This window comes from Stigmatopora argus, chromosome 5 (genome assembly GCF_051989625.1).
Source record: "Stigmatopora argus isolate UIUO_Sarg chromosome 5, RoL_Sarg_1.0, whole genome shotgun sequence".
NCBI lineage: Eukaryota > Metazoa > Chordata > Actinopteri > Syngnathiformes > Syngnathidae > Stigmatopora > Stigmatopora argus.
The window spans coordinates 16,278,316-16,304,126 of NC_135391.1; the positions used below are offsets into that span (position 1 = coordinate 16,278,316).

General features: G+C 40.7%; 2 protein-coding genes across 9 annotated transcripts in view; one reads left to right on the top strand and one right to left on the bottom strand.

Moving 5' to 3' along the window:
• Positions 1 to 24,849, bottom strand: part of kiaa0825 (KIAA0825 ortholog) — a 132,270-nt gene extending 107,421 nt beyond the window's left edge. For 5 of the 7 annotated variants that reach the window (XR_013300230.1, XM_077600190.1, XM_077600195.1 and 2 more), the window contains exons 1-6: positions 24,527 to 24,849; positions 21,041 to 21,172; positions 8,490 to 8,658; positions 8,116 to 8,301; positions 7,840 to 8,007; positions 6,849 to 7,173 (exon numbers count right to left, since the gene is read on the bottom strand). Coding sequence is in view for 6 of the 7 variants with exons in the window: in XM_077600190.1 (XP_077456316.1) it covers positions 6,849 to 7,173; positions 7,840 to 8,007; positions 8,116 to 8,301; positions 8,490 to 8,658; positions 21,041 to 21,171 (979 nt within the window). In the remaining variant the exon portion in view is untranslated. Of the gene's footprint in view, positions 1 to 6,848; positions 7,174 to 7,839; positions 8,008 to 8,115; positions 8,302 to 8,489; positions 8,685 to 14,159; positions 14,324 to 21,040; positions 21,173 to 24,526 lie in introns of those variants that run through there. The other 2 variants (XM_077600191.1, XM_077600196.1) reach the window with 2 other exon arrangements.
• A 42-nt stretch (positions 24,850 to 24,891) lies between these two features.
• slf1 (SMC5/6 complex localization factor 1) overlaps positions 24,892 to 25,811 on the top strand; it is a 30,658-nt gene continuing 29,738 nt past the window's right edge. The window contains exon 1 of one of the 2 annotated variants that reach the window (XM_077599830.1): positions 24,892 to 25,378. The gene's annotated coding sequence lies outside the window, so the exon portion shown is untranslated. The remainder of the gene's footprint in view (positions 25,379 to 25,811) is intronic. The other variant, XM_077599831.1, reaches the window with a different exon arrangement.

A 25,811-nucleotide genomic window follows, 5' to 3' on the forward strand; every position in this document is an offset into this window, starting at 1 on the left:
CTTCCCTGTGTCCCTTTTTTCTCTCACACGCTCTCATTTATCCCAGGCAGTACCATGCTTCTTTGCCGTCTGGCTATTTCTCGTCCTTCCCTGACCCAGGAGGCCCAGTTCTTCCGAACACAGCCATTAGTAGGGGAATTGCATGTGTCTGACATGACCGAAAACCAATTATGAGACACTTTCTACCAAATGATACCCAAGTCTTTGGGGAATGGGCAATCATGCAATAATTTAGCCAGTGATTTAATTTCTCTCCAGTGTGGCGTCTCGCCATTGCTTTCCCATTTTCACTCTTTCTCACTTTCTGCCTGTTGGATGTGTAAATCGGACCGCTGGGACTTTGGTCTGACCTGTGCCGCACCGGGGTGCCCACGAGCTATTATATACCTAGTGTGCTGGGCAAATGGCCGTATGATGCGTGCACTTTACAGGTGGTTTCTGCTGAATGCTTACCCACATTTTATTCAATGAGGTAGAAACATCTCAAAAGGCCAGTGAATTTTATTCCATCATACACAATAAAAGCTTAAAGTATATTACATTGTTTTATGAATTCTTTGTTACTGAATGTACTGTTTTATATATTTCTCACTTTGGTGCAAAACTGGCTATTGCGGCTCTAAATCATGAATTTCATGATAAAACTATACAATATTGATTTTTCGTACATTACAAGATATTTTCCAACATTGCAACGTGTGCCACAATTCTATTTACTTCAAGGGCCTTTGATCAATTTAATCACCTCCGCCAGTTGGTGAAACCTATACAGAAAGTGGAGTTCGGTATTTGGCTCTGTACGTCTGTTTGTCTGGATGTTTGTGTCCAAGATAACTCGGGAATGATTAGAGCAGTGTTTCCAAACCACTGTGCTGCAGCACACTGATGTGCCATGATCAATGGTCAGGTGTGCCGCGGGAAATTGCAAGAAGTCATACAAAGTAATATTCAGAGAGAAAAATTAATACAAATATAAAGAGATTAAAATTGAACTACTACATGGTCAAAATATGATGAATGTTAAATTATAGTTTATACTATTAAAAGATTCAAATTGTGAAACGGTAGGTTTGTTGCTTATTTTTCTCTAACAAGAACCAGAAGTTTTTTGGTTTCTTGGGCATCAACTTTTGCTGAAATAAAGTCTGTGTTAACAGAACATTTTTTAACTGTAATATTAGGAGATTTAAGTAATATTTGGAGAAAAGACATAAAAGTTATGTGATTGAAAACATTACATTATTTGTTTTTGCATCACTCAAACCGGAAGCTATTCAAGGTCCGCAGAAATCAACTTTTGGAGACATTAGGTCAGTGTGAAAATTTTGATTTTGGAATAATTTTGGATGTTTATGTGATTCTTGCTGATAAAACTTTAATGAGAATGACTATTGTTAATATAGGCAAAATAGTTTTAAATTAAAAGATTTTCAGACGGTGGTGTCCCTTGAGAGTTTTTCAATGCGAAAGGTGTGCCGCGGCTCAAAAAGGTTGGGAAACAATGGATTAGGGGGATTATTATAAAACAGCAGGATATGTTTGTAATACTAAATGGAAGGAGTGATTACATTTTGGGGTAGTGAGGTCAAAGGGTAAGAAGAGGAATTTTGCAATAACCCTTAGCATGTTAACTAAAATACATTTTTTTAGGGTAGGTGATATGATGAGAATGCAAAGGGTCAAAGTCACAGAGGTCAGAAACAGGGCAATCCTTTAAATTAGATGGATTTTAGAAGGGATTTGCTCTTTCAATTTTGTTCCTCTAGTTGATATGTATAAGAGGAGCAAATCACCAATTCCCTGATGATATACGATATCGCCTCTTCAGATATGGAAATGAGATTTGCAATAACCAATTGATTATTCAATCAAGGTATTGTTGATGTATAAGTATACCACGTATTGACTACATGACCCATTGTTGTCTTTTTACACCTCTATTTTATCTTATGTTTGCACGTGTAAATGTGCACTTGTGTGAAGGAGGCCATAAGCCACAGTGGATTGACCTGTGAGGTCGTGTGAGAGCCAGGACTCTCTTGGTCAGTTTTGGCCCACTGCTTCCTCAAAAGGCCTTATTATAGAGGTGCCCTGCTGTGATTTCCAAATACGGAGGCTGAGCCAAACACGTGAACAATGCAACCCGAGACCAAGGTGGTCCTTCTTTGCGGCTCTACAGGAAGCTACCCCACCTTCACTGAAGGGTACTGGAAAAATACAACCAATAACATCGATAGAAATCCAATCCATTTAAACTGCCCAGCATGTTTATGGGGGCTTTTCTGTGTCACTTCCTGTTGATTTTGGGACAATTCTGTATCATTTCACGAGATGTGTCTGTATGTGTGGGGGCAAGCAGTTGGAACGGTTGAAATCTGTCAAAGATCTTTTCCTTTCTTAGTTAAAAGTCAATGGGATTTAAAATGCCCCCGATGAATCATCACCTGATCATGGTGGTGGGGTTTGCATGCGTAAATGATTCTTGGAGCTATGTTGTCAGGAGCCTTGTGCCCCTGGTCATGTCACCCATGGCAAAGTGGTCTGAGGTGAGGGAACAGACAAAGAATGACTCAGAAGACCTCTCATGACGAGTTACATAAATTGTCTCCAGTGATGCGGACTTGGCATTGGTCCATTGTAGCGAAGAAGGAGCTGAGCCGAAAGGTGAAGCTCTCTATTTACCGGTCCATCTACGTTCCTAACCTCATCTATGGTCGCAAGCTGTGGGTCGTGACTGAAAGAACAATATCCCGGATACAAGCGGTTGAAAAAAATTTCCTCCGCAGGATTAGCGGACTCTCCCTTAGAGATAAGGTGAGAAGCTCGGTCATCCAAAAGGGGCAGAGTAGAGCCGCAATTCCTCTGCATCGAGAGGAGACAGATGAGTTGGCTAAGGCATCTGATTAGGATGCTTCCTGGATGCCTCCCTGGTACAGGGACCTTGGGATCCTCCGGGAAGAGCTGGATAAAGTGGCTGGGGAGAGAGAAGTCTGGCCTTCCCTGATGAAGCAGCTGCCCCCGTGACCTGACCTCAGGTAAGCGGAAGAAGATGAAGAAGATTTAAAATGTCAGTCTTGTGAAAAGTCTGACAGATACTTTACCACCATGTTCGGCCCGCTCTTGATAAACCAGCTGGAATAGACTAACATCCGTAAACCCAACCAACCACAGACACTCAGGTATAGTACATAAAAATTGCTCAGGACCAACCCCCCTCTTCCCGCCCGTAATTACACGGCAGCATGCAGTTGCACGTCCCTGGCTGACAGTGTGTATAAACTCAGGCAGAGATATGATATGGTGAGGAGCTGCTCTTATTAAATATTAACAAATGCCATTCCCAAGTAGCCTCAATCCCCACAAGCAACTCCGACGCCAGGCAGCGACTCAGTCGAGCTTCCTCGCGTCACTACGCAACCTCTTTCCCCACTGAATAGGTTGCCTCGCTTTCTCTAAGAAACAGTTTAAAGAGCGACGCAGGATAAGGGAAGAGTATATGCTGGGGGTTAATGCGCTTGTCGTACATGTTCAAACTCAATTCATGTTTTTCTTTTTTTATCTACGGAGAGCTTCCTACATTGCCAGCTGGGGAAATTAGTTGGAATTCAAATCAGCTCCATCAAAAAGGGGTTTGAACAGAATTTGAAAAGTTCGCCATCACCCATGTGGTCTATATTGTTGGGGAATAAATGAGATGTGTGCATGCAGGGAGGTTGCGCAGAAAGTTTTTGATGTTCATGGAACCATGCACGCATGCATACTGGAATGCCAAATGTAAATTTATTTTCTCATCTAGAGACAGTAAATGATTCTCGATCTGAAAGTGTTCTCACAAGTGTTAAATGTAGTCACGTTCTTTCATATATTATTGTACGGCCCACACACAGACCCCTGACCCCTGTGACTTTTCACCTCAAAACCCTCAAATTTCTTCAGCTCTCTCATTTAATATTACAAACATATCTTGCCAGTTTGATAATAGTAATCCCTTTATTGATCTTTAGATCAAAGAAAACTCATTTTCTGACCTCTATGACTTTTAATGGCATATATCCCAAATTTAATCAGCTCTTACGTTTCATATTACAAACATATCCTGCTAATTTGATAATAATATACTTACTCTTTTGAGTTATCTTGAACATAAATATAAAAAAAACAACCTAATACATCCGACTTCTGTACCTTTCACCCACACATGGAGTTGAATTATATTATCTAATCTCATCTCATTTTCTGAATCGTTTTATACTCATTAGGGTCGCGGGGGGTGCTGGAGCCTATCCCAGCTGACTCCGGGCCAGAGGTGGGGGAAACCCTGATCAGTGGCCAGCCGATCGCAGGACACAAGGAGACGGACAACCATGCACACGCACACCCATACCTAGGCGCAATTTAGAGTGTCCAATCAGCCTACTATGCATGTTTTTGGAATGTGGGAGGAAACCGGAGTACCCAGAGGAAACCCACGCAGCCCCAGAGAGAACATGCAAACTCCACAAAGATGGACGTAACCTGGACTTGAACCCAGGACCCCAGAGCCATGAGACCGACTCACTATTGACTCGCCACAAAGGGCCGCCGGAGGTATTTATGACAATCAAAAAAAAGAATATGGATATATTTGATTTTTCTACAGCAAAGTGGGCACACAGAGAGAGAGGGATATGTACTAGTAAAAGTGAAAGACTGACCAAGCCTGTGAAGGAGAATCAGCTGCCTCTCTATAGCTATCATATAGTAGAAAACTACAAGATGGACAAAGACAGAAACGATGGAAAGAAAGTGCGAGTGATAAAAAATAAGTGGAATTATGAAGCAAAAGACGGTTGAGAGGGCCCTTCACATCTGTCGAGCTACAGTGTCAGTGCCTGCTTTTGAGGCAGTAGGGTTAAAAAGTGAAGGCAGATCTTAGCATTCAATGTTGTTAAATGGTTCAGTGGTTTGACAGTGGCTGATGCTACATAACGCTGCTCCCTCGGGAGCCCGCAGACTCTCCCGGGCATGGCTCTTATCAAAATATATCTACCGCCTGGCTCCACTGCAGGAATCGACAATAACACAGCAGGGGAGGACGGTGAGGTGTTAAGAGTCAGTGGATGCTTATGAAAAAAGAATCATTTTGTGTTACCATAGCCATAATTTTCTTGACAATTATGGGCGAGGGATACAGTATAGTAAAGTGTGAAAGCAGATTAAGCATTGCTGTTCGAAAAGTCGCTCAATAAGAGCAACGAGCATTTAGGTGGTGAACATGGGGGTTCTCCATATTTTTGGGGGGAAAGAAAAGAAGGGGGTGGGTGATTAGACAAATCGTAATCCCAGCCGTATCCCTTAAAACGGCATTGCAACTGATGGTTCTACACACAGACGTATGCACAAACACCTGATATGAGCACAAGCAAAACAGCACAACACAGGTCCCCTGTTCCCTTTGGAGCCGTGTTCTGCCTCCGGTGCTACATTTGACGGTTTGTTGAGCGGCACGTAGGTGTGTAGCCTCCACTACGTTACGTGATCAAACAGGCCGACTGATGCATGGCCAATTATCTTGGCTGCCTCCACTCATCTCACGTTTAAGCGGAGAGGAAGGCGAAAAACCAAAGCAAGAGGAATAGACAGAAGGAAAAGGCAAGGCAAGGCTGCCGGCGTGTTTATCCAAGAATGGCAGATGTAAAGATGCTTTTCGCACTGTTCCACAGGGAAACTGACATGTGCACAATTTTTGAAAAAGTAAACAATGCCTCACATGCTTTGGATTTTGTTTTGTGGCATAGCCTTACCGTCAGCAAGTCCTAAATAAGTCAATATAAAACAAACAAAGGGAATATGCAGGGAATTAAGTATCAAAAGTACACTTTTCTTTAGTCCCAGGCAATGACGTGGGTGTCAATGCCATCATCCTGACATTTTGAATTTTCCACCAACCAAAAATCTGCTCAAAGAAGTAATGCAGCAATTAGTTGTTCTCCCGTTTTCCATCCTTTAAGGCCCTAACATCAGTCTAAAGAGCATTGTGATGTTGATTAGTAATTTGTATACAACTGAATCAAGTTGCAAAAAAAGAAAGTTAACTTGTTGACGTAATGGCAGAGTTTGGCCTTGGATATGTTTATATACCAATTACTTTCGTCAGTAGAGATACGACTCTGTTTGTGTGTGCGTACATATATATATATATATATATATATATATATATATATATATATATATATATATATATATATATATATATATATATATATATATACACACACATACTTAAAAACATTGGCTATAAAAAGGGTAAAAGGGGGGATTTCGAAATTTTAGGGTCACTAACCAATTATTCTTTGGCAAAAAAAAATGATTGGCAACATTGCTGAAAATTGACACTAGTCAGAGCCATGCTATTTTGTTATGTTTGATCTTTAAAAAGGCCGTACAAAGGGAGCTTAAATATCAAGGAGGGGGCCGCAACATTTTCTTGCTGGCTGAAATTGGCCATGGGCACTTAACGCCAGCCAATGATTTAGATAGGAATTTCAAGTGTTTAGAAGATGTCTAAGTCAAAGAGGCTTTGACCTTAAAGCTTGCACTATTCTTGTTCTAAGCGAACAGAGGAGACTGACTAAAATTGGAAGGAGGAAAGTAATTACAATGGGAATAGTTACTGACAATCAGTTTGAAGGATCCTGGCTCAGGCCCTCACACACGACAGCTGGAACGTGATGGAAAGACACGACAGAGGATGAAAAAACTTTAAAGGTTAACAATGATGGTAAAAGCAACTCCAAAACAGGAAGCAAATAATGGAAACAGAAAAAAGTGTTAATAAAGTATTAAGGAAGGAATAAAACAACACTTACCGACTGTTGCTCGAGATTTGGAAGAATACTTTTTCATCCTGCTGCTGATTATAGTGTTGTCTCTCAGGGCTGTTTCACATTCTTTGTCCATCAGTGAGGACAATTCAGTAGCCACGGGGCGGAGATAGGATGCATTTAGGAAGGCCAAGATAACATTTGGCTCGAATACACTGGGAAGGGCTTGGAGGTCTTCTCTAAGGGTCTGAGTGAGAGTTGGGATCACAGAGCGGAAGGCCATAGTCACTCTGTCAAAGCTGCTTATGCCAGGTGGATTGGAGCACATGGCAGAGTGCAGAAGAGCAAGTGTAGCTTGGCCTCTAAGTCCCTGGTTGTGAAAAATAACAAAAGAGCTATGTATAGTTATTCAGAACACTGCAAAAGCCTTGTATATTAACCATGGTTGTGTCCAATAATTTGTGTGGCCAGTGAAAATAAATCATGAATCGCCTTCATGTTTTTTTTGTGCTAAACATGAATTTAAATAGTTTCCGTAGTCCAAAAAGAAAGTTTCAGAGTAAACGCAATCAGAGACTTCTTCTCTCTTTTCAAAAACATTTCAAATAAATGTTACAATAAATTAATTTGAAAACCTAAATGGAAGACACAATAGCCAGCTGGAGAAAATCACTACGCTATAACCCAGAGGTGGGCAAACAGGTTCTCAAAGGCTGCTGTGGGAGCAGGATTTGGTCCAACTGACCCACCCCAGACAGCTTAACCAATGAGGTTTCTGCAGAAACAAGAAGCACTTGAGTGCAATTCATTGATCGCACTTGTAAGACACAACATTGCTGTATAGGTGTCCTCTTGATGGGTTGGAACGGAAACCTACACCCAGTACGGCCTTTTGTGGAATAGTTGGCCCACCCCTGATGAAACCTGTGACAAAAATGAGTTTGTCACCCCTGCTTTAGAGCAGATTAATTTCAATAATTTGTCACAAAACCTCATGAGTGAAGGCTCCTAAATGAATGTTTCAAATGACAGTTACCTGGTAATGAGTGAGTACTTCACACTCAGGGTACAAGAAGCACAGTTGCTGTAGGCAGTGGACTCGTTGAGTGGTGGACAAGGAAGAAATTCTGCCACTTCCAGAAGAGAGTTGCTTCAAAATATAACAGCGAAGCTGAAGACGGACATCATCCCATGCTACTTGGATCTTAACCAAAAAAAATCAAAGAAAAAACATTAATACAATTTATTTAAAAAATAGTATTATTATTAATGGAAATGTAGATTATTTATTTTATCTTTAAATATGTTTCACCTCCGATGAAGAGTCATCTTTGATAGTATGTATCATGGCAAAGGAAGAAGCAAGGAGTTGATGAAAATAAGGGGTGGAGAAAGATGGAGTACAAGGGAAGCAAACACCACTTTGGGAAGAGAGGTTGACTAATAAGTGCAGTGTTGCATCCTCTCTTCCTTCGTCTGTTGATCTCAGGTAATTTTGCTATAAAAAAAAAAAAACAGTAAAATTACTAAAACAAAATGATAAATATATTCAGGGAATCCAAAGTTGTTTTCATGACTTTCATGTTTAGACTGAAATATCTCAAAATGTGGATTTTTACTACAGTATACTAAAAACACTAAAAATAGAGCAAAAAAAATACTACTCATTGTCAGTGCTGTAATTACCAAAGAAGTGAAGAAGGACATTAGCTCCTGATGTCCTGCACTAACAGGGCTCACATCGTTGACCATTTTGAGATTGAACCACTCCTGGAATTCTGTTGGGCTTGGTGGATGATCTCCTGTACAAGAATCTCCCATTTTGGCCTGAAGTTCCTGCAGATGCTGTTCAATACTGAGGGACACCAATAAATTCCATAACTGAATGGGCAAAGACAGCATCATTTATAGACAGACAGTAAATCTATCCATTATAGTAGAAACAGCACATATTCGAATAAATTTCTGCAATAAGATAGATATGCAATTGATGCATGTTGCTTTTTTATTGGCATTAAATCTTTCTGACAACCAAAGTGTGTCTGCCAAAATTTACAGCTGAGTATCTGTAAAACAACTACTACTAGGATATTATTGTGCACTCCGAGTACTTGAAAGTAACACCAACACATGGACACCATCTTCAACATGAACTAACAGCGCATCAAACGCTATCTCTATCATACGATAAAATAGAAGGCGGATTAAATGCAGCAAGTGATATGCTATAACTGTGTGTGTATGCTAAGCAATTGTTTAGGGGTTACTCTTTTAACAAGGTCTGTTAACTAGTTATCAAACACTGAATTCATTAAACCTGGAAAGTTTGGATTCGAATGCTTAGGTATCCATGTCATTGATGCAATGTCTTCTATCAAATCAAATCAAAAGCCTTCATTGCCTTTATTGCGTCTGCAATGGCAGCCAACGAGTTCCCTCTATCTTTGAAACATGTTTTGCCCTTTCTCTTTCTTTTTTTGCTTACGGTATAGTATAACAAAAGGGAGAGGTGGGGGGAATTCAGTTGGCTCATCACTTACGAATGAATCTAGGTATGAAATTTTCAGGTTACAAAACTCTAGAATATGCAAATGACCGTTCCAACATACGATCCAAGTTACAAAATCCCCCCAACAAAAATGCTTTTCATGTATCCATTATTTTATTTTGAAATTGTCCCGGTAACGTTGCGGCCTACTTCACACATTTTGTTACGTCTTTGGTGACATCGAGCGAGCAACGTGGTGGTTGGACCCAAATGCAGGGAAGCAATCACAGGGACAAGGACATGGAGTGGTCTGACAAAACATTAATAACTGAGGCAGGGTTCTTCAGAAAATAACAAGGACTTAGACATCAAATAACAAAATCAAACCTGATATGAGAGACATGGGGTAACGAGCAAATTATAAACATGGTATGGTACAAACAAAGCAGACAATCCGACAAAGGCCCTAGTAAGGATAAAGCGGTTCAGAATATATTTATTTTTTTAATGTAAACAAAAAGGGTATCATGATCATGGTGGAAATGTGGTGAGAATGTTCACCACATGGTTCTTAGCTCAAGGATGTTCTCCCTGTGCATACATCCAAAAAACATGCATGTAGGCTGATGAGACACTTCAACTTGTCCATAGGTATGAGGATGCATGTGAATGGTTGTTTGCTTCATTGTGCATTACGATTGACTGGCAACCAATTCGGCATGTACCATGCCTACTGCAAAGAGTAAACTGGGATTGCGTCCACCATACCTGTGAATTTTACGGGGAAAAGTGGCATGGAAAATGAATGAATAACTTAAAAAGAGTAGTTTAGAACATGGAATACTAAATTACTTTCACAATACACTAGTGTGTCTCAAGATTTTTTAATTAATTTAGTTTTAATACATAACATTTAGTCATGTTAATCAGCATATTATATAATAACCAGTACACTAAATACATGAAACTTCAAAGGATACCAGACCATAGATTGAATAATTTCTATTGTCATGACTTTGGACAGAAATATTGTTCAACCAGCATCCCCCAATTCAATTTTTTCCACCGTATTTGTTAGCGCATATTTTTTGTTTGTTTTCATGCTGAATAATTAACACTAAAAGTCTAATAAATAAAGCCTAGTATATGGTGATAATGTAATTCACAAAAAGCATGAATCTTTTTAATCCACCTATGTGTCTTAGTGTGTGTCACTGTGAGAGTCACGTGGAACAGGCTCATTTCCCAATCAGATCGCTCATACCCCAACTGTGGGTCTATAAACTGCCTTCTGCCTGATCCTGAGCCATTAACACATCCAGATGTCTTACAATGACAACACATTAAATAAGTGAACAAGCTGACACACTTTCATTTCCGAGAGAGAAAATTGCATGGGAATAAAATGTTATAGACTGGTCCAAACGTCTGTGCGGGAGAATCAATGTTGCCAGTTTAATGATCACTTCCTCATGCTAAACCATGTTAAAAACAGGCCTGATTGTGTATTCTTTGTAAATAGCAGTTTGGATCAAGTTGGTGTTATCATTTTATTATGATTCAATTTATGGTTGTGCATGAATCACATTGCGTGACATAGCGGGAGAGTGGTGCACCACCAAAACAGAGGATAGTGGGATGGGGCGCTCCTGACCTCGACTCTCGATGTTGTGAATCAGTAAGCCGAATACTTTGACGACCTCCTCAACTCGACAACATGCTTTCCCAAGAGGAAGCACAGCCTGAGGACTCTGAGGCGGATTTTCTGATATCTATGGTTGAAGTGACTGAGGTAGTTTAAAAGGTCCTCGGTGGCAAGACCCCGGGGGTGTATGAGATGAGTCTGGAGTTTCGAAAATCTATGGATGTTGTGGAGTTGGTTTGGTTGGCATGCCTCTGCAAAATCTTGTGGACATCGGGGACAGTGGATCTGGATTGGCAGACCAGGGTGGGGGTTCCCCTTTTTAAAAAGGAGGACCAGAGGGTGTGTTCCAATTATAGGGAAATCACACTCCTCAGCCTCCCTGGGAAGGTTTCTTCAGGGATACTGGAGAAGAGGGTCTGCCGGGAGTTCAAATCTCGGATTCACTAGGAACAGTGTGTTTTTTCTCCTGGCCGTGGAAGACTGGATCAGCTTGATACCCTTAACAGGGTTCATTGTGGGTAAAGGGAGTTCACCCAACCAGTATACATATGCTCTTTGGACTTGGAGAAGGTGTTTGACCATGTTCTCTGGAGAGTCTTGTTGAGGGTACTCCAGGAGTATGGTGTAGGAAAACCCCTGATATTTGGTGTCCGGTCCATGTATGACCAGTGGCTGGTCTGCATAGCTGGCAGTAAGTCGGATACGTTTCCAGTGGTGGTTGGACTCCACCTGGGCTGCTCTATGTCACTGATTCTGTTCATAACTTTTACGGACAGAATATCTAGACCAATGGTTCTTAACCTTGTTGAAGCTACCGAACTCCACCAGTTTCATATGCGAATTTCTCCGAACCCCACCAATTTCATATGCGCATTCATCGAACCCTACTTTAGTGTGAATAAAAATATGTTTAATTTTTTCAAATTCAAGATATATAAATTCCTCGCAGCAATGGTTGGCCAAGCAATGTCAGGTGATCATCTGTAGCAAGTAATTGTCGAACGGAGCATGTTATCGTGAATAGACATGATGAGTCATGTGTCTTGACCAATGTGGCAGAGGCTCCACTGAACCCCTGAGACCGTATCAGGCCATTATCTCCAACTCTCACTAGAACAATTTGCAACTGAGTGTGAAGTGGTCGGGATGGGAATCCCCAACTCTAAATTGAGAGCATGGTCCTCAGCTGGAAAAAGGTGGCATGCCCTCTCCGGGTCGGGGATCAGGTCCTTCTCCAGGTGGAGGAGTTTAAGTATCTTGGAGTCTTATTCACGAGTGAGGCAAAAATGGAACAGGAGATCGACAGGCAGATTGGTGCGACATTTGCAGTGATGTGGACTTCATCGGTTCATTGTGGTAAAGAAGGAGCGGAGCCGAAAGGCGAAGCTTTCTATTTACCGGTCGATCTACGTCCCTACCGTCATCTATGGTCACAAGCTGTGGATTGTGACCGAAAGAATAACATTCCAAATACAAGAGAATGAAATGTGTTTCCTGTGCAAAATGTCCGGACTCTCCCTTACAGGTATGTTGAGAATCTCAGCATCTGGGACATGATGATGATGAGGGACGGTGCACATTTATGAACCACTTTAATCCACTGTTAAAGGTGAATTTTGCAGGTTTGTAATGTGGGACACTCCCTGATTGCAAGTGGAAGACTGTTCCAGATCTTACTGGCCTTTACAAAAAGAGCATTTAGAGCATTTTGTCCAAAGGCTGTTTTCTTAAGTGGGACCTCACATTCCCCTCAAGAGGAGGCCCTGGTCTTGAGTCCTTTTCTGACATGGGAGGTGTTGAAAACCCTATGTAACACCTTGTACATTAGACAAGTCATTTTACAAATTTAAATATGATCTAAACTCAATCATTTAAAAAAAAAGTTGTTACAGACATGGAATGACAATGGTTTTCTTTCAAAGACCTCTAATGATTTTTCATCGAGTGATTCTATAGTATTGCATGTCATCCTTAATGACTACGCGGTTTTACTTTATCAATGTATTTTATATAAAATTTATATAAAAATGTCAAAATTCATGCTGAAACTCGCAGGCTGGAGACAAGGGACCGTCACTCATCTCAGTGCCTAAGAAGAATGAAATTAAGGGCGAGCACCGGGCAGACACCCCCAGCCTTAGAGGTCTCAGGGCGAACATATAACGGCCAGATGGCGCAGGGGAGCGAAGCGGACATTGGATTTCCTTTCGCGGTCACCAGGTGAACGCCGTTGGCCTTATCCAAAAATAGAGCTCTCTAGGCAGACATATAACGGCCAAAGCCGGGGGGAGCGGAGCGGACATGCAGACATTGGATTTCCCTTCTCGAGCACCGGCCATTCCCAAAGTGGAGGAGTTTAAGTATCTTGGGGTCTTGTTCACGAATGAGGAAAGAATGGAACAAGAGACTGGCGGACCGGTGCAGCGTCTGGAGTGATGCAGACTCTGCCTCGGTCCGTCACGGTGAAGAAGGGGAAATAAAAATCACATTCCTCAAAATGCATGTATCGATTATAATGTGTTCGGCCATGTAGGATTATTGATATAACTATCATAGAATAAGAACTTTGCATGCAGGATTAAAATAAATATTTTAGAAATGCACTGGTTACATCTCTGCCTAATGCATTGTTCTCCAAAAACTTTAGCACAGAAGCTGATATTTGTTTATTGGCTACGTTCTGGGCTCTACACCAGGGCTTTAAATAGACAGCAGGTTCAAAACAGCTTCCCATCTGTAGCGCACTTATAACTAACTTGCTGAAGTTCATGAATAGAGTAGAATATTGTCTTTATTGGCAGTACATGTTAAATAATTATGATTTTGTTATGAGTTTAAAAACAGGACTAAAGACAGTTTGACGACTTCTAGCTTGCTAGCCTGAGATTCTTACATGTCACTTAAAGTTGAAATTACTTTTTTTCTGTTTCCCATATATGCTTCAATAGTAATACTTTCAATAGAACAATGAAGATTTGTCTGGCAACGTAACCATTTCCACTGCAAATAGACCATTCCATCTAATATTAGGGGCTAACGTCAGACCAACAACAATCTCTTCTGGATGACAACATAATCAGCTACCACCATGAAACAATCATAACTGGATGACTACCAGAGTTGGGTAGAGTAGCTAAAAATGTTACTCAATTCAGACGTCATCAAGTACAAGAATAAAATATATTCAGTGAAAAAAATACTCAAGTAATGAGTAAATGCTTACACCATCTGATTTTCTTTCAAGAAAGGTTGTTGTTTTTTTCTCAACATATTTCCTCCTATGAAATTAAATTAACACTGGAAGAGAGATTTAAATCAGCAATAGAGCGGAGTAAAGTCTAGATTATAAAGCTTGCAGTTTGGCTGTGTTCTCAACGCCGGAGGTATTCTCAAGCTTACTATTCAATCTGACTGTCATGTTCTGCAGCCTGAGGTGACTCATTTATTTTCAGCAGCTGATTAAGCCAAGGAGGCGGGGCGGGGCTGTGCAACACACCTGCAGCAAATTGGTGGATCCGGTATTTAAGAATGCCTGCCACTACTAGCGGATTGTCGGAGTATTGCCTGCCTTGCCCTTGCTTGCTGCCGTGTTTGCCCGCCAATCTTCTGAGATCTCCTACAAGTTGGACGTTTGTATTTTGTGTTATCTTGTACTTTGCATCCTTAGTTGTACTCGCCGACTACGTCGTGCTTTTGTTGTGACTTTTGATACTGGCGTTTTTTTGGCATGCTCCATTTGTTAATAAACATTAGTTTTGCAATGTAGTATTGTCTCGATTCCTTTCCTGAGTTGTGTTTAGATTGACCTTACAACAGCTTGCCGTTCAAAACACTGACAAATTTCTCCTCCTGTGAAAGGTCTATGAGGTTCTGGATGTATTCGTAGGCTTGACACTGAAGTCTCCATCTTCTGGATGGTCTGACCCCATGAAGTTGACACAATAACCGCGATGCAAAGAAAGTTTAACACTAATAAAATGTAAAACTTCCAGTTTACTTTTGAAATAAAGCGCTGCTGTGAACGATAACTTTGACAACTTTATATTTTTATGAACAGATCAAATATTGATTTCCTTTTTTCATGAGCATGAATGTACTAATGCTGAAAAAAGATAAATTAACAAAACTTAAATAATGTAAATGTTATTTTTTGTTTCGTGGTAAAACAACAAAAGACAAAGGTTGCTCTTAACCATCGTTTATTCACAAGTGCCTGACGAAGTAGTCACAATGGGATGTACTGACCACTGGCACATTTCTGTAGAAGTTTCGCACGTTATCGTGTGTTTGAGCCTGAATTTGCACACTCATGAGAGCACTTGTGATTTCCTCTGCCTGATTACCGCAGACATTGGCAAACGGTAGAGCTTGATTGCTCAGAGAAATTTTCGTGGTGAAGTTGCAGATGCGTCACAGCTGTTCCTGGTATAAATTTGGGGTAAAAGTAATGTTTCTTCTTCAAATTCTATCCAGTTAAAGGTAATAAATATGGCATAGTAAAACAATTCTTAGAAATATTCTTTCAATCAAAACTTAAATTAATGTAACCGAGTTAAGTGTTATTACTCAGCTTTGATGACTAGTCTTATTCTGAACAGGGATCAATCACATGGCAAGTGTTTAACGGGCAGGTTGAGAGAGCGGAGGAATGGGCCCAAAGGCAGGGAAGCAGGCAACATAGGAAGGGGTGGTCTTGACATATGTGTACTGTTAATAACATCATTTACTTCACTAAAAATAAACCTTAATACAATAAATATGGGATAAGTAACAAAGTAACAACAAAGCAAAACCAAATTTACTTAGGGAAAACACAAGGAGCATAAGGAAGATTGGACGTGGGCATAACAAATGCAGACAAATTCATCCGACCAGACGCAGACACTGACAAAAGGTTTAAATCAGCAGTCTCAAACCGGTCCACAAAGGACTGCAGGGTGTGCAGGTTTTCATTCAAACCGAACAAGCAGACACTTTTTGCAAGTGTAATCAGTTGATAGCAGCCAGGTGCTACTTATTTTAGAAGACCCCTCATTGGTTAAACTCTCGACACTGGATCGGTTGAAACAAAGACCAGGACCCACTGAGGCCCTTTGCGGAATCGTTTTGAGAGCCTTGATTTAAATAGACAGAGATGGATTGACAAGTCTATCAGAAACCGGTGGGTGGCACAAGAGGCAACGAATAAGGAGAGACAGCAAGGGCAAGCAAAAACAGGTGAAATCAATAGGCAATTCACATACAGGGAAAAATACAAATAAACACCAAAAGAACATAAACCTAACAGCAAGATCGACCCCCACACCTCTACTGTAGTGAGTTTATATATATGTTACAAGTTTATACTCTATATTTGCCTGAGACCTCTCAGCCAACATACAACATATGCAATGCATTGGTTGTCAGCCAATCACAGGCCATAATGAGACAAACAACCAGTATCACACCTATGGACAATTTAGTGTTCAACCAGTTTTTGTTTTTGGAGATGTGGGAGGAGACTAGAATACCCAGAGAAAACCCACACAAGCACGGGCAGAACATGTAAACTTCACACAGGAAGCCACAAGGAATTCAACCCTCAATCTCAGAACTGTGAGGCAACCACTCTTCAACTATGCTGCCACTTAAAAAAATAGCTTTTATGTCTGGTCATAGAAACTTTGTTGAGTAACATTCAACAGTTTCATCTATTAAATGCATCTGACTTTTCTATTTGACACATTTTCAGTTCTTAGCTATACAATTTTCTGTACTTTCTTTCTGCTCGACCCTCATTTCTTCAATGCATTGGAACATTTCGATTACCCCTCCTTTACAGACAAGCTGTAAGTTATCTACTCAATGTGGATAGTTTGTGTCAGGAAGTCCATCCAGCTCTCCACAATGTTGTGACCTTTGTATCGCTGGTGAGAAAGCTACCTGAAGCCTAATCAACTTTGTCGGATTAGCTCTCATCCCCACAACTTCCCTTGGTAGAAGCTCAGACACTCGGAAAGGGGACATAAAGGGAATGTAAGAAAGAGGAAGGTATGAAAAAATAGGACCAAAACAAAGTAGCGGCAGTAAATAAAACTATTCAACTGTTCCGGTAAGGATGACAATCACACGTGATGGCAACAAGGCGGAAGCTGAACTTGACAAAAGATCCCACGGGGGAAAGGAAAATTGATTCTTTTGGCCTCTTGACGAACAGGTTGGTCATCTCCTTGCCCTTACTCTGTTTAAGAGCAATATAATTGTTTTTCACACCGGCCTTGCTCGACAGTTAACACATACACCACTCCTGCCACTGTCTTCCTTAACCCCCAACCCTAAACACCAATGCAATAGAAAGGCAGTGAGGAGGGAGGTCTTTTATTAGATATGATGGCACATTTCACAGCTCCCTGATTTACAGAAACCCAATCCCATGATTAGTCAGCGCTTTGACGTTATCTTAAGTTCCTTGTCAGAATTAATTTAGTGTGGGTGGGCTGCTGTGGTGCTATCTGTCGCGCTCTGCTCTCCACTGCTTCTCTACAAGGAGTGGGAGGGTGTGGATGGGGCCATACCAAGATCATTTTCAAATACTTAGCCCCAACTCCAGTCACTGCCAAAAGAGCTACATATTGCCTTAATCAAAGGATGCCATTCTGTAACGGGAATAGGAGCAACTGAGCTTAAATGAACACATTGAAACCATATCTCTGAGTGGACTGTCCTGAGCCCACTTAGTGCCCTCACCTCTCAGCCTTCGAGGCCACCTGAGAACCGATAAGACTGGTCTGTGAACACAACAGCCAGAAGACAAAAAATCTTTAGCTAGCACACAATGGGGAAACACTAACTATGAGAAGCACATGATACTTCCCAACACAATGTTGCAATTTGAGAGTGGCAGGCAAGCAAAAAGGGGCACTTTAACTTACCGGAATTTTCTTGGCCGTTGCTAAAAAATTAATTAGCCGCCACACCCCCACAAAGCCACACACAGTCCTATCTGATGAAAACTAATGCATTACAGCATTTCACTTGTATTGAACCAGCCCCGTTGTCAGCCTATCTTAATCTCCTTCAATTAGGGTAGCAGCTCTTGTGCAGATTTGGGAAATTTGAGAACTTAGAGCGAGACAGTCACTAGTAATCAGGTTGGAGGCCTTCACATGGGCAACCTAGCTGTTTTCACTTTCTTCCAGATATCCGTGCCTCCCCTACACTTCCGTAATTTATCCCAACTACCGATAAGCCAATTAGGTGGCAGTGGATGTGATTCAGCCCACCCTAGTTGAAGCAAAAATGTTATCCAGGAAAGAGTCTGACATGAAGCAAGCAGCCTGACAAAGATGCTGACCAGTGGACCCCTATTGCGTGCAAAGGATTGCCTTATTTTTAGCCCCATTCTCCATTATCTAGATGCTTTGTTCTCATAATGGTTATCCCTTGCCCATCTGCAGGAACACAAAATAACCCTTTAATGCTTAGAAAGCAGAAAAATGGTCCGGCCTTCAGTAATAAGCCTTGAATTACCTACCCAAGGGTTTTCGTTTCAAGATGTGGAATCTTCAATTATTATGTTCCCATTTAGAAGGGGTAAGGAAAGAAAGAGAGAGGGAGGGTGAGAAAAATCGAGACATTAAGGTGCCAGAGTGAGTCTTTGTTCACTTGCTACATTTAGCCCGTCCTTCATCATCTGTCCTCACACCCATGACGCCTCAAACGATAAAAGACCTGAAATATAGATTTATCCTTTTGGTATCCCCGTGCATTTTTTTAATCAATCCATTTGTGCAATTTGTGCAACCATTGACTAATATTTCGATCTCTATTCTCTGTAACCTGTTGAAGCTTAATTGTTTAAAATTATATTTTTTCATCCCTCTGTAATTTATGAGTATTGCCTCAGACATAGAGGCAAAAAAGGAATTTGTCATATAAGAGCACACAATCTTTATTAGCAGTGTTCAAAGTAGGAATACAGTGAATTGTCATGTTTCAGTGTCATTGACGACAACAGATAATTTGGCGCATGCCTTCCCAGTTAAAATGAATTGCATGTCTATCGCCTTAAATTGCCACCAATGAGTTACATGTACTTAAGGATGCAGTGATTTTTTTCCCCACTGAATAATGCCAACCCAACTTGGAATCTATGAAGAACCATCTGTACCTTTCTAATTTGTCTTGTATAAACTAAAATTGAAGTCAGCAAAACCACCAAAACAGAAAGTAGAGAAGAACCAAGTATGTAAATAAATCTGGCCCCCCCCGGAATTAGATTTTGAATCTTCAAGAACATTTTTTTCAGCATCAAAATTCAAACTGAAAATAGCAGGTGAGCGGGTGAATGACTGATTGATTGAGTGATTGAGTGAGTGAGTGATCGAGGGAATGAGCGAGAGAGCGAACGAACGAATGAATGTTGATACTAAAAAAGAAATTGGAGTTTTGGAGATTTACTTCCATAACTAACTTGTATAGCCTCATCTCATTTTCTGAACCGCTTTATCCTCACTAGGGTCGCGGGGGATGCTGGAGCCTAACCCACCTGACTTTGGCCCAGAGGCCGGGGGACACTTTGAATTGGTGGCCAGCCAATCGCAGGGCACAAGGAGACAAACAACCATTCGCACTCACACACATACCTAGGGGCAATTTAGAGTGTCCAATCAGCCTACATGCATGTCTTTGGAATGTGGGAGGAAACCGGAGTACCCGGAGAGAACCCACACAGGCCCGGAGAGAACGTGCAAACTCCACACAGGTGGACAAACCTGGATTTGAAACGAGGTCCCCCACTGTGAGGCCGACGTGCTAACCACTCAGCCGCACGGCTACTTGTATAGTGTACTTTCAAAAGTAAAAGTAGTAGATAAAGTTAGAGATGCAAGATGCATTCAACAGGTTGGAATGAATTGATAGACATAAAAATAAATCCAAGCAATCAACTGAACTTGTGACCTTGCTTTGGTTGGTTTTGTGTTAGTATAATGCACTTCAAATATGAGATGCATCTATTGTTGTAACTAGTGAGAATAATAGACCAGATGAACCATTTTCCACATTCCATGTGATGAACAGCTGTTTAGCCTTGTCCTTATTGTGAACAATTCAATACAATTGTGTCATTCTGTCAGACATAACAATTTCAGTGTTAAAAAGCTTTGCATTCCAGTGCCAAAGAAAAAAAAATATTTTATATCTTGAATGCGATGAGCATGAATGTTAACCACAAAAGATGCCAATTTGTTTCTTCGAATCTTCTGGCCCAACACCAAAGAATAAAAAGACAATACAACACGCTTGCATATATGAAAAAGACAGTACATCTAATGCTTTAGCACTGGAATCACTATCTCGGGCTTAACAGACTAACAAAGACAGTTGTTTATCTTTGCTAAATATTCAGGTCGTTCACAAAGGAGTAGATAACACATGCATATCTAGATGATGTCTGTTTTTAGGTCTTTAAGTAATAGCAATTGATAGATGGGCAAGGGCAGTACTTCTCCATAAACCGCAGTTATTTGTGAATTCAAAAAGATACATTCTAGCTATTAACCTTTTATAGGGAACTAATATAACCACTGGATTGCCTATTGTCCCGAATTAGTCCAAATCAATGCAGCTACAATGGGTTTGTTTTGCTTGTTTTATATTTTTGTTTTTTATAACGATAGATGTCTATTATTGTTAATTGAATTATATGTATTGCATTAGTGCTTGGGCGGTCCGGTGGAGTGGGTGGTTAGCGCGTCGGCCTCACAGCTCTGGGGTCCTGGGTTCAAATCCAGGTCATGTCCATCTGTGTGGGGTTTGCATGTTCTCCAGGGGCCTCCATGGCTTTCCTCAGGGTACTCCGGTTTCCTCCCACATTCAAAAAACATGCAGGTAGGCTGATTGGAGTTGTTTTGTTCATTTTAATTAGTTAATTCTGCAATTATTTTCATTAATAATCAGCTTATAGTGTATTATTGGTAGAATAACAACAATTCAGGGTATCCCTGCCTACTGCCCATAGAGGCCTGGAGTCCATATGGACATTGCATTTTGGGGCACATTCTCATTTCATTTAAGTGACCAAGAATTGACTAATAACGGGTAATCCAACGATGTATTACTGACCAGTTGCCGTTGAGTTTCAATTTTTCTTCTGTGTCTTTGATGAGCTGCTCAAAGTCCAGTTCACTGGAAATTGCAGGGACCAACAGCTCAACAAAGGCATGGTCTTGGGGAAATTCTTCTGGCCATTCCATTCTATTTTACAGACATAAACAAAAGATATATGTAATCAGCAATGCATGCCTCGGTTATACCGCAAAAGGTTGTCAAAGACATATGCGAAGGCTCTCAGGAGTAAATCAACTGCGTAGCTTGGCAAGCCGTGGAGTGTGCTACATCGTGGATGCCTTTCAAAAAACACTTATTTCCAATCATACAAGACATGGGCAGACCAGAGTCATTTAAGAGCTTCGAAAATCAATTGCATCTGAAACAAATGGAAGGTTATCCCTGCCCAAATAAGATCCTTTTGAGCCGGATGAACCTTTATTAGAATGTATTACTTATTTTTCCACCCATTGACACTAGAGTGAGTTAAACACAACACCCAAAATAATGAGATGCTCTTCAGTTGAACCCTTAAATAAACAGCCCATATCCTCATGCCTGTGCTAGCGTTGAGGACAACAACCCCCTCATCCCTGCGGTGCTTAACGTTCCTGCTAAAAAGCCAATCCCCCACCTGTGTAGCATCACTGGTTCTCATATCAACATTGTTATTAAGCAGAGTCAAGTGGAAGGTAATGGAGAGTGTCTGTGTCAATTTGGCTCTCTCACACTCTGCCTGCCGCTCGGTCCGTCGTCATGTGCTCTGATTTTAATAATCCCTGTCAAACGGCAAAAAGCTCGCCATACTACACACAGCTTCCTCGCTGCTGCTCACACTCGATGCCACTCTTCCTGACAAGGCAGACAGGAAGCTCAACATTCATTTAGCCTGCACAAAGGGAGGCCTGTCCAAGTGGACAAATATTATTTTCCCCCACAATGACAGCACCACCAGTTAAGCTTGTCTTTTATTGTTTTGCCTTCTCTTCTTGTCTCTGTCATCATCATGCGTCTGCACCAGCGCCCAAAAGGCCCAGGCAAGCAGCTATTGCTTAAGGATAAGGAAATCCAGTACATTAATGATATAGTCTGAATTGGATATTAGTGACCGTAAAACCTCAATTAAATGGACCCATAACTAAAGGAATCTGCATTTAACAGACAAAATCCAGAGCTGGGACAAGGATGGATGGCAACCACTGGCGGATGATTACAAGTACAAAGTGGGAGCGGGGTTCATCGCCTCCCTCTTCTTAGGAAATCCATCCTCACACTGGTATAAGACTTCCTCACCCCAAAAAATAGCCACACAACTGATGTGTGTGATAGACTGTATAGCATTAAATGTGAATATTATTTCATTCTTTATTAGAAACCAAAAAGCCACAAATGAAACTCAAATATGCAAAAATTGAAAAAGAAAACAGGCAAAAAAGACGTGAGATTAGACAACACTGGTACAGAGAACAAAGGACTAACAAAGACTGACAGAAAGCAGGGAAATAAAAACAAACACACCGAGGAAAAAACTGTGAACATCAGCCCAAGCAGCCGCAAGTAAGCTTATTGGTTAACACAGGTGAAAGACATTAAAAAGACATAAAATTTTAGATGGAACTTTTTTCAAAAATATATAAAGCACCTGTATTGGGCATATTATCATACATGCGTACCTAATGAAGTGTCCTGTTAGTCTCGACAGAACACAGGGTCTCATTAGTAGAGCACTTAAAAACATGCACCTGTCTTCTTGGTATCATTAACTCCTTACAAAGCAGATGTTGAAGGTGCCCCAGTGTGTTTCCCAGTGCTGCTACTGGGACAACTGAAGCCCACACTTCCCTGCCTGACACATCAACTCAACAGCTATTAGAGCATGGACCAACAAACACACATGTGATACAAAAACCATCATCCCATCTCTCTTTCTTGCACCACAGCCTGGCTAATGCACAAGCCCATTTGCAGGAATGAGTTTGTGCTGAAATATTTAGCAGTGCATCCCCCAGGCTGCCACTTTAAAGCCACTTAAAGCATGTCGAGCCAATGTCAACATTGTTTTAAAAGGCGTACCTAAAACAGCTGTAATACAACAGCGTAAATTAAACAGGTGTACATGAGATCAACACAATAATACTTAGATCTGTTTCATGCTAGCCCATGGGGTTGTATGTATTAAGTTGCTTTTTTTCACCCTGGTTTAACATACTCCTAGAACAAGTTAAATGTTTTGCACCACTAAAGAATTGGCGCCATTTACCCTGAAAATGAAGGAGACACCATTAGTGGAAGAAAGTAAAAGCATGATTATTCAATTGTATTGAGTGATACATCAGCAACAAACATTTGGATAAACAGTTGAGCATATGAGCATAAGTCCAGCCAACCACATTGTTTTGTGCGACCCTCAAAAGTAAATTATATGGGATGGGTACTAAATGTTTCTTGCTAAAAGAAAATTTAAATTATGTTTCTGCAGAAAGATTGAGGATAACATAAAAGAAAAAAATAGTTACAGCCCACCTCCCCTTTTTTAAATTTTAAGTTAAGATTTTTATTCATTCATTCATTTTCTGAACCGCTTTATCCTCACTAGGGTCGCGGGGAGTGCTGGAGCCTATCCCAGCTGGCTTCGTGCATGAGGCAGGGTCACCCTGAATTGGTGGCCAGTCAATCGCAGAGCACGAGGAGATGGACAACCATTCACGCTCACACTCATACCTAGGGACAATTTAGAGTGTTCAATCAGCCTACAGCACATATTTTTTGAATATGGGAGAAAACCGGAGTACCCAGAGAAAACCCACGCAGGCCATGGGAAAACATGCAAACTCCACACAGGAGGATCGGTCCTCCTGGATTTGAACCCAGGACCCCATAAGGCTGACACGCTAAGCACTCAGCCAGCCACCAGCCCACCAGAAATAAATATACAAGAGATGGTTTTTATTATGATGCTTAAAATGAGGATTTGGACAATATTATGGTCAACAATGTCTCTAAATAATTTATCGATAATCAAAAGGGTTGTCAATTAATTTACTGATCCACTTGTTCTCGGTTAGTCAATTGATTCTGTGTAAACCAAGTTAAAACATATTGGCCCGTCAAACGACACCATGAATAGACCCTAACCCTGCATTACATTGTGCAAGATTAATTTTGTAATTACTGACAAGATAATAAGTCATCTGCATCTCTTCGCCTCGCAGTTTAAATGTTTTGGACGTCTATTGCTGTCAATGGCATTCAGATATAATACATTAAATAAAAGACTAAGATGTTTTGGTTGTAATAAAAATTTTACATGGCTGTCGTTAATATCGTTAAGAATTTGTGTACAAATAAAAAAAATACAATCTTTTCGGAAGATCTTTTTTTTCAAACAAGCTAGTCCAACAATTAGTGCGAGACCTTTCAAAACATGCTTGATAACAACTGACCAGCTCTTAATTGTATTTGTTGTTACATTGCTGATATTATTTGAGGAAGAATTCTTACCTCAAAACGTCCTTTATGAACCCTTATTGATGAACTTTGAATCCAAACTGTGACATACAAGCAATATTATGTTCAACCATTTTAGGGAGAAAATAAATCAGTGAAGCGCATGTGTGCGATTATGTTATACAGAAAAGATGCGAACCCTTGTCATAAGCAACCATAACTCTATATAGTGGATTTAAAGAAGTCAGTCGTTAGATAAATTATTGTTTGTTATAAAAATTATTTGCTAAGGAATAGAAAGAACAACGATACTGGATATTCAAGGAGAATTAGATCCCGCTCGTCTATTTTTGTTAATTTCCGACATTTATGCGTCCGTGACAACAACCCGGATCTAGTTGTCTGAAAACATCCGCTTAATGGAGGCGCTCATAATACGAACTGGTGGGGTGGAGAGGGTTTAACATGACGAGAAAATGTGTTTCACACTCTGCTTTGATTTCGGAGGCATGAGCCCGACGAGATTAACTTGTAATATTTAGCTGTTACATCAAAAGCACGTGAAAATTCAAATGGAAACTAACGACAACAGATCCATGTTTGATGACTCCCCTACAAATATATGCACCGTGGATCCTTCTGGATACATCCGGAGAACCTGATTATGATTAAGGAAGCATTTTCTCTTCCTATGCAAGAAAGTAGTAAATGAAACGTGAAATTTATTCGGTGAAACGCCGTACGATACACGTAAGATAAATGTTTTAGTGTCCGAAGTTGGTGTACCTTGTCTATTAACTGAACATTCGGCGGGAACTGCAAACCTGGAGTAACGGTTTAATGTTTTTCGTCAATCTGTACAAGCGAGCACAGTGTATCATTTGCTTAAAATGTGTTCTGTATAATGTGAGTATCCCAAATTAACATTTGTGAAATGTAGATCACGGGCGGTGCTAGTGGTTAGCGCATCGGCCTCACAGCTCGGGGGTCCTGGGTTCAAATCCAGGTCACGTCCACCTGTGTGGAGTGTGCATGTTCTCCGCGGGCCTGCGTGGGTTTCCTCCGGGTACATGCAAATTCCACACAGGTGGACCCACCTGGATTTGAACCCAGGACCCCAGAGGTGTAAGGTGATTCATACAGGATGTTGTAAATAAATGTTTTAATTGTTTACTTTTTCAAAGTATAAAAGTATATTACTGCATCTCTAACTTTTAATGAAAAACAAGCTTTTGAAAATCGATATGAAAATTAACCCTTTTAGGTATTTTAGCGTGCAAATTCCATTTACTACTATGTATACATCGTTTTTGTTTGCTTGCTTGCTTTGATTGAACGA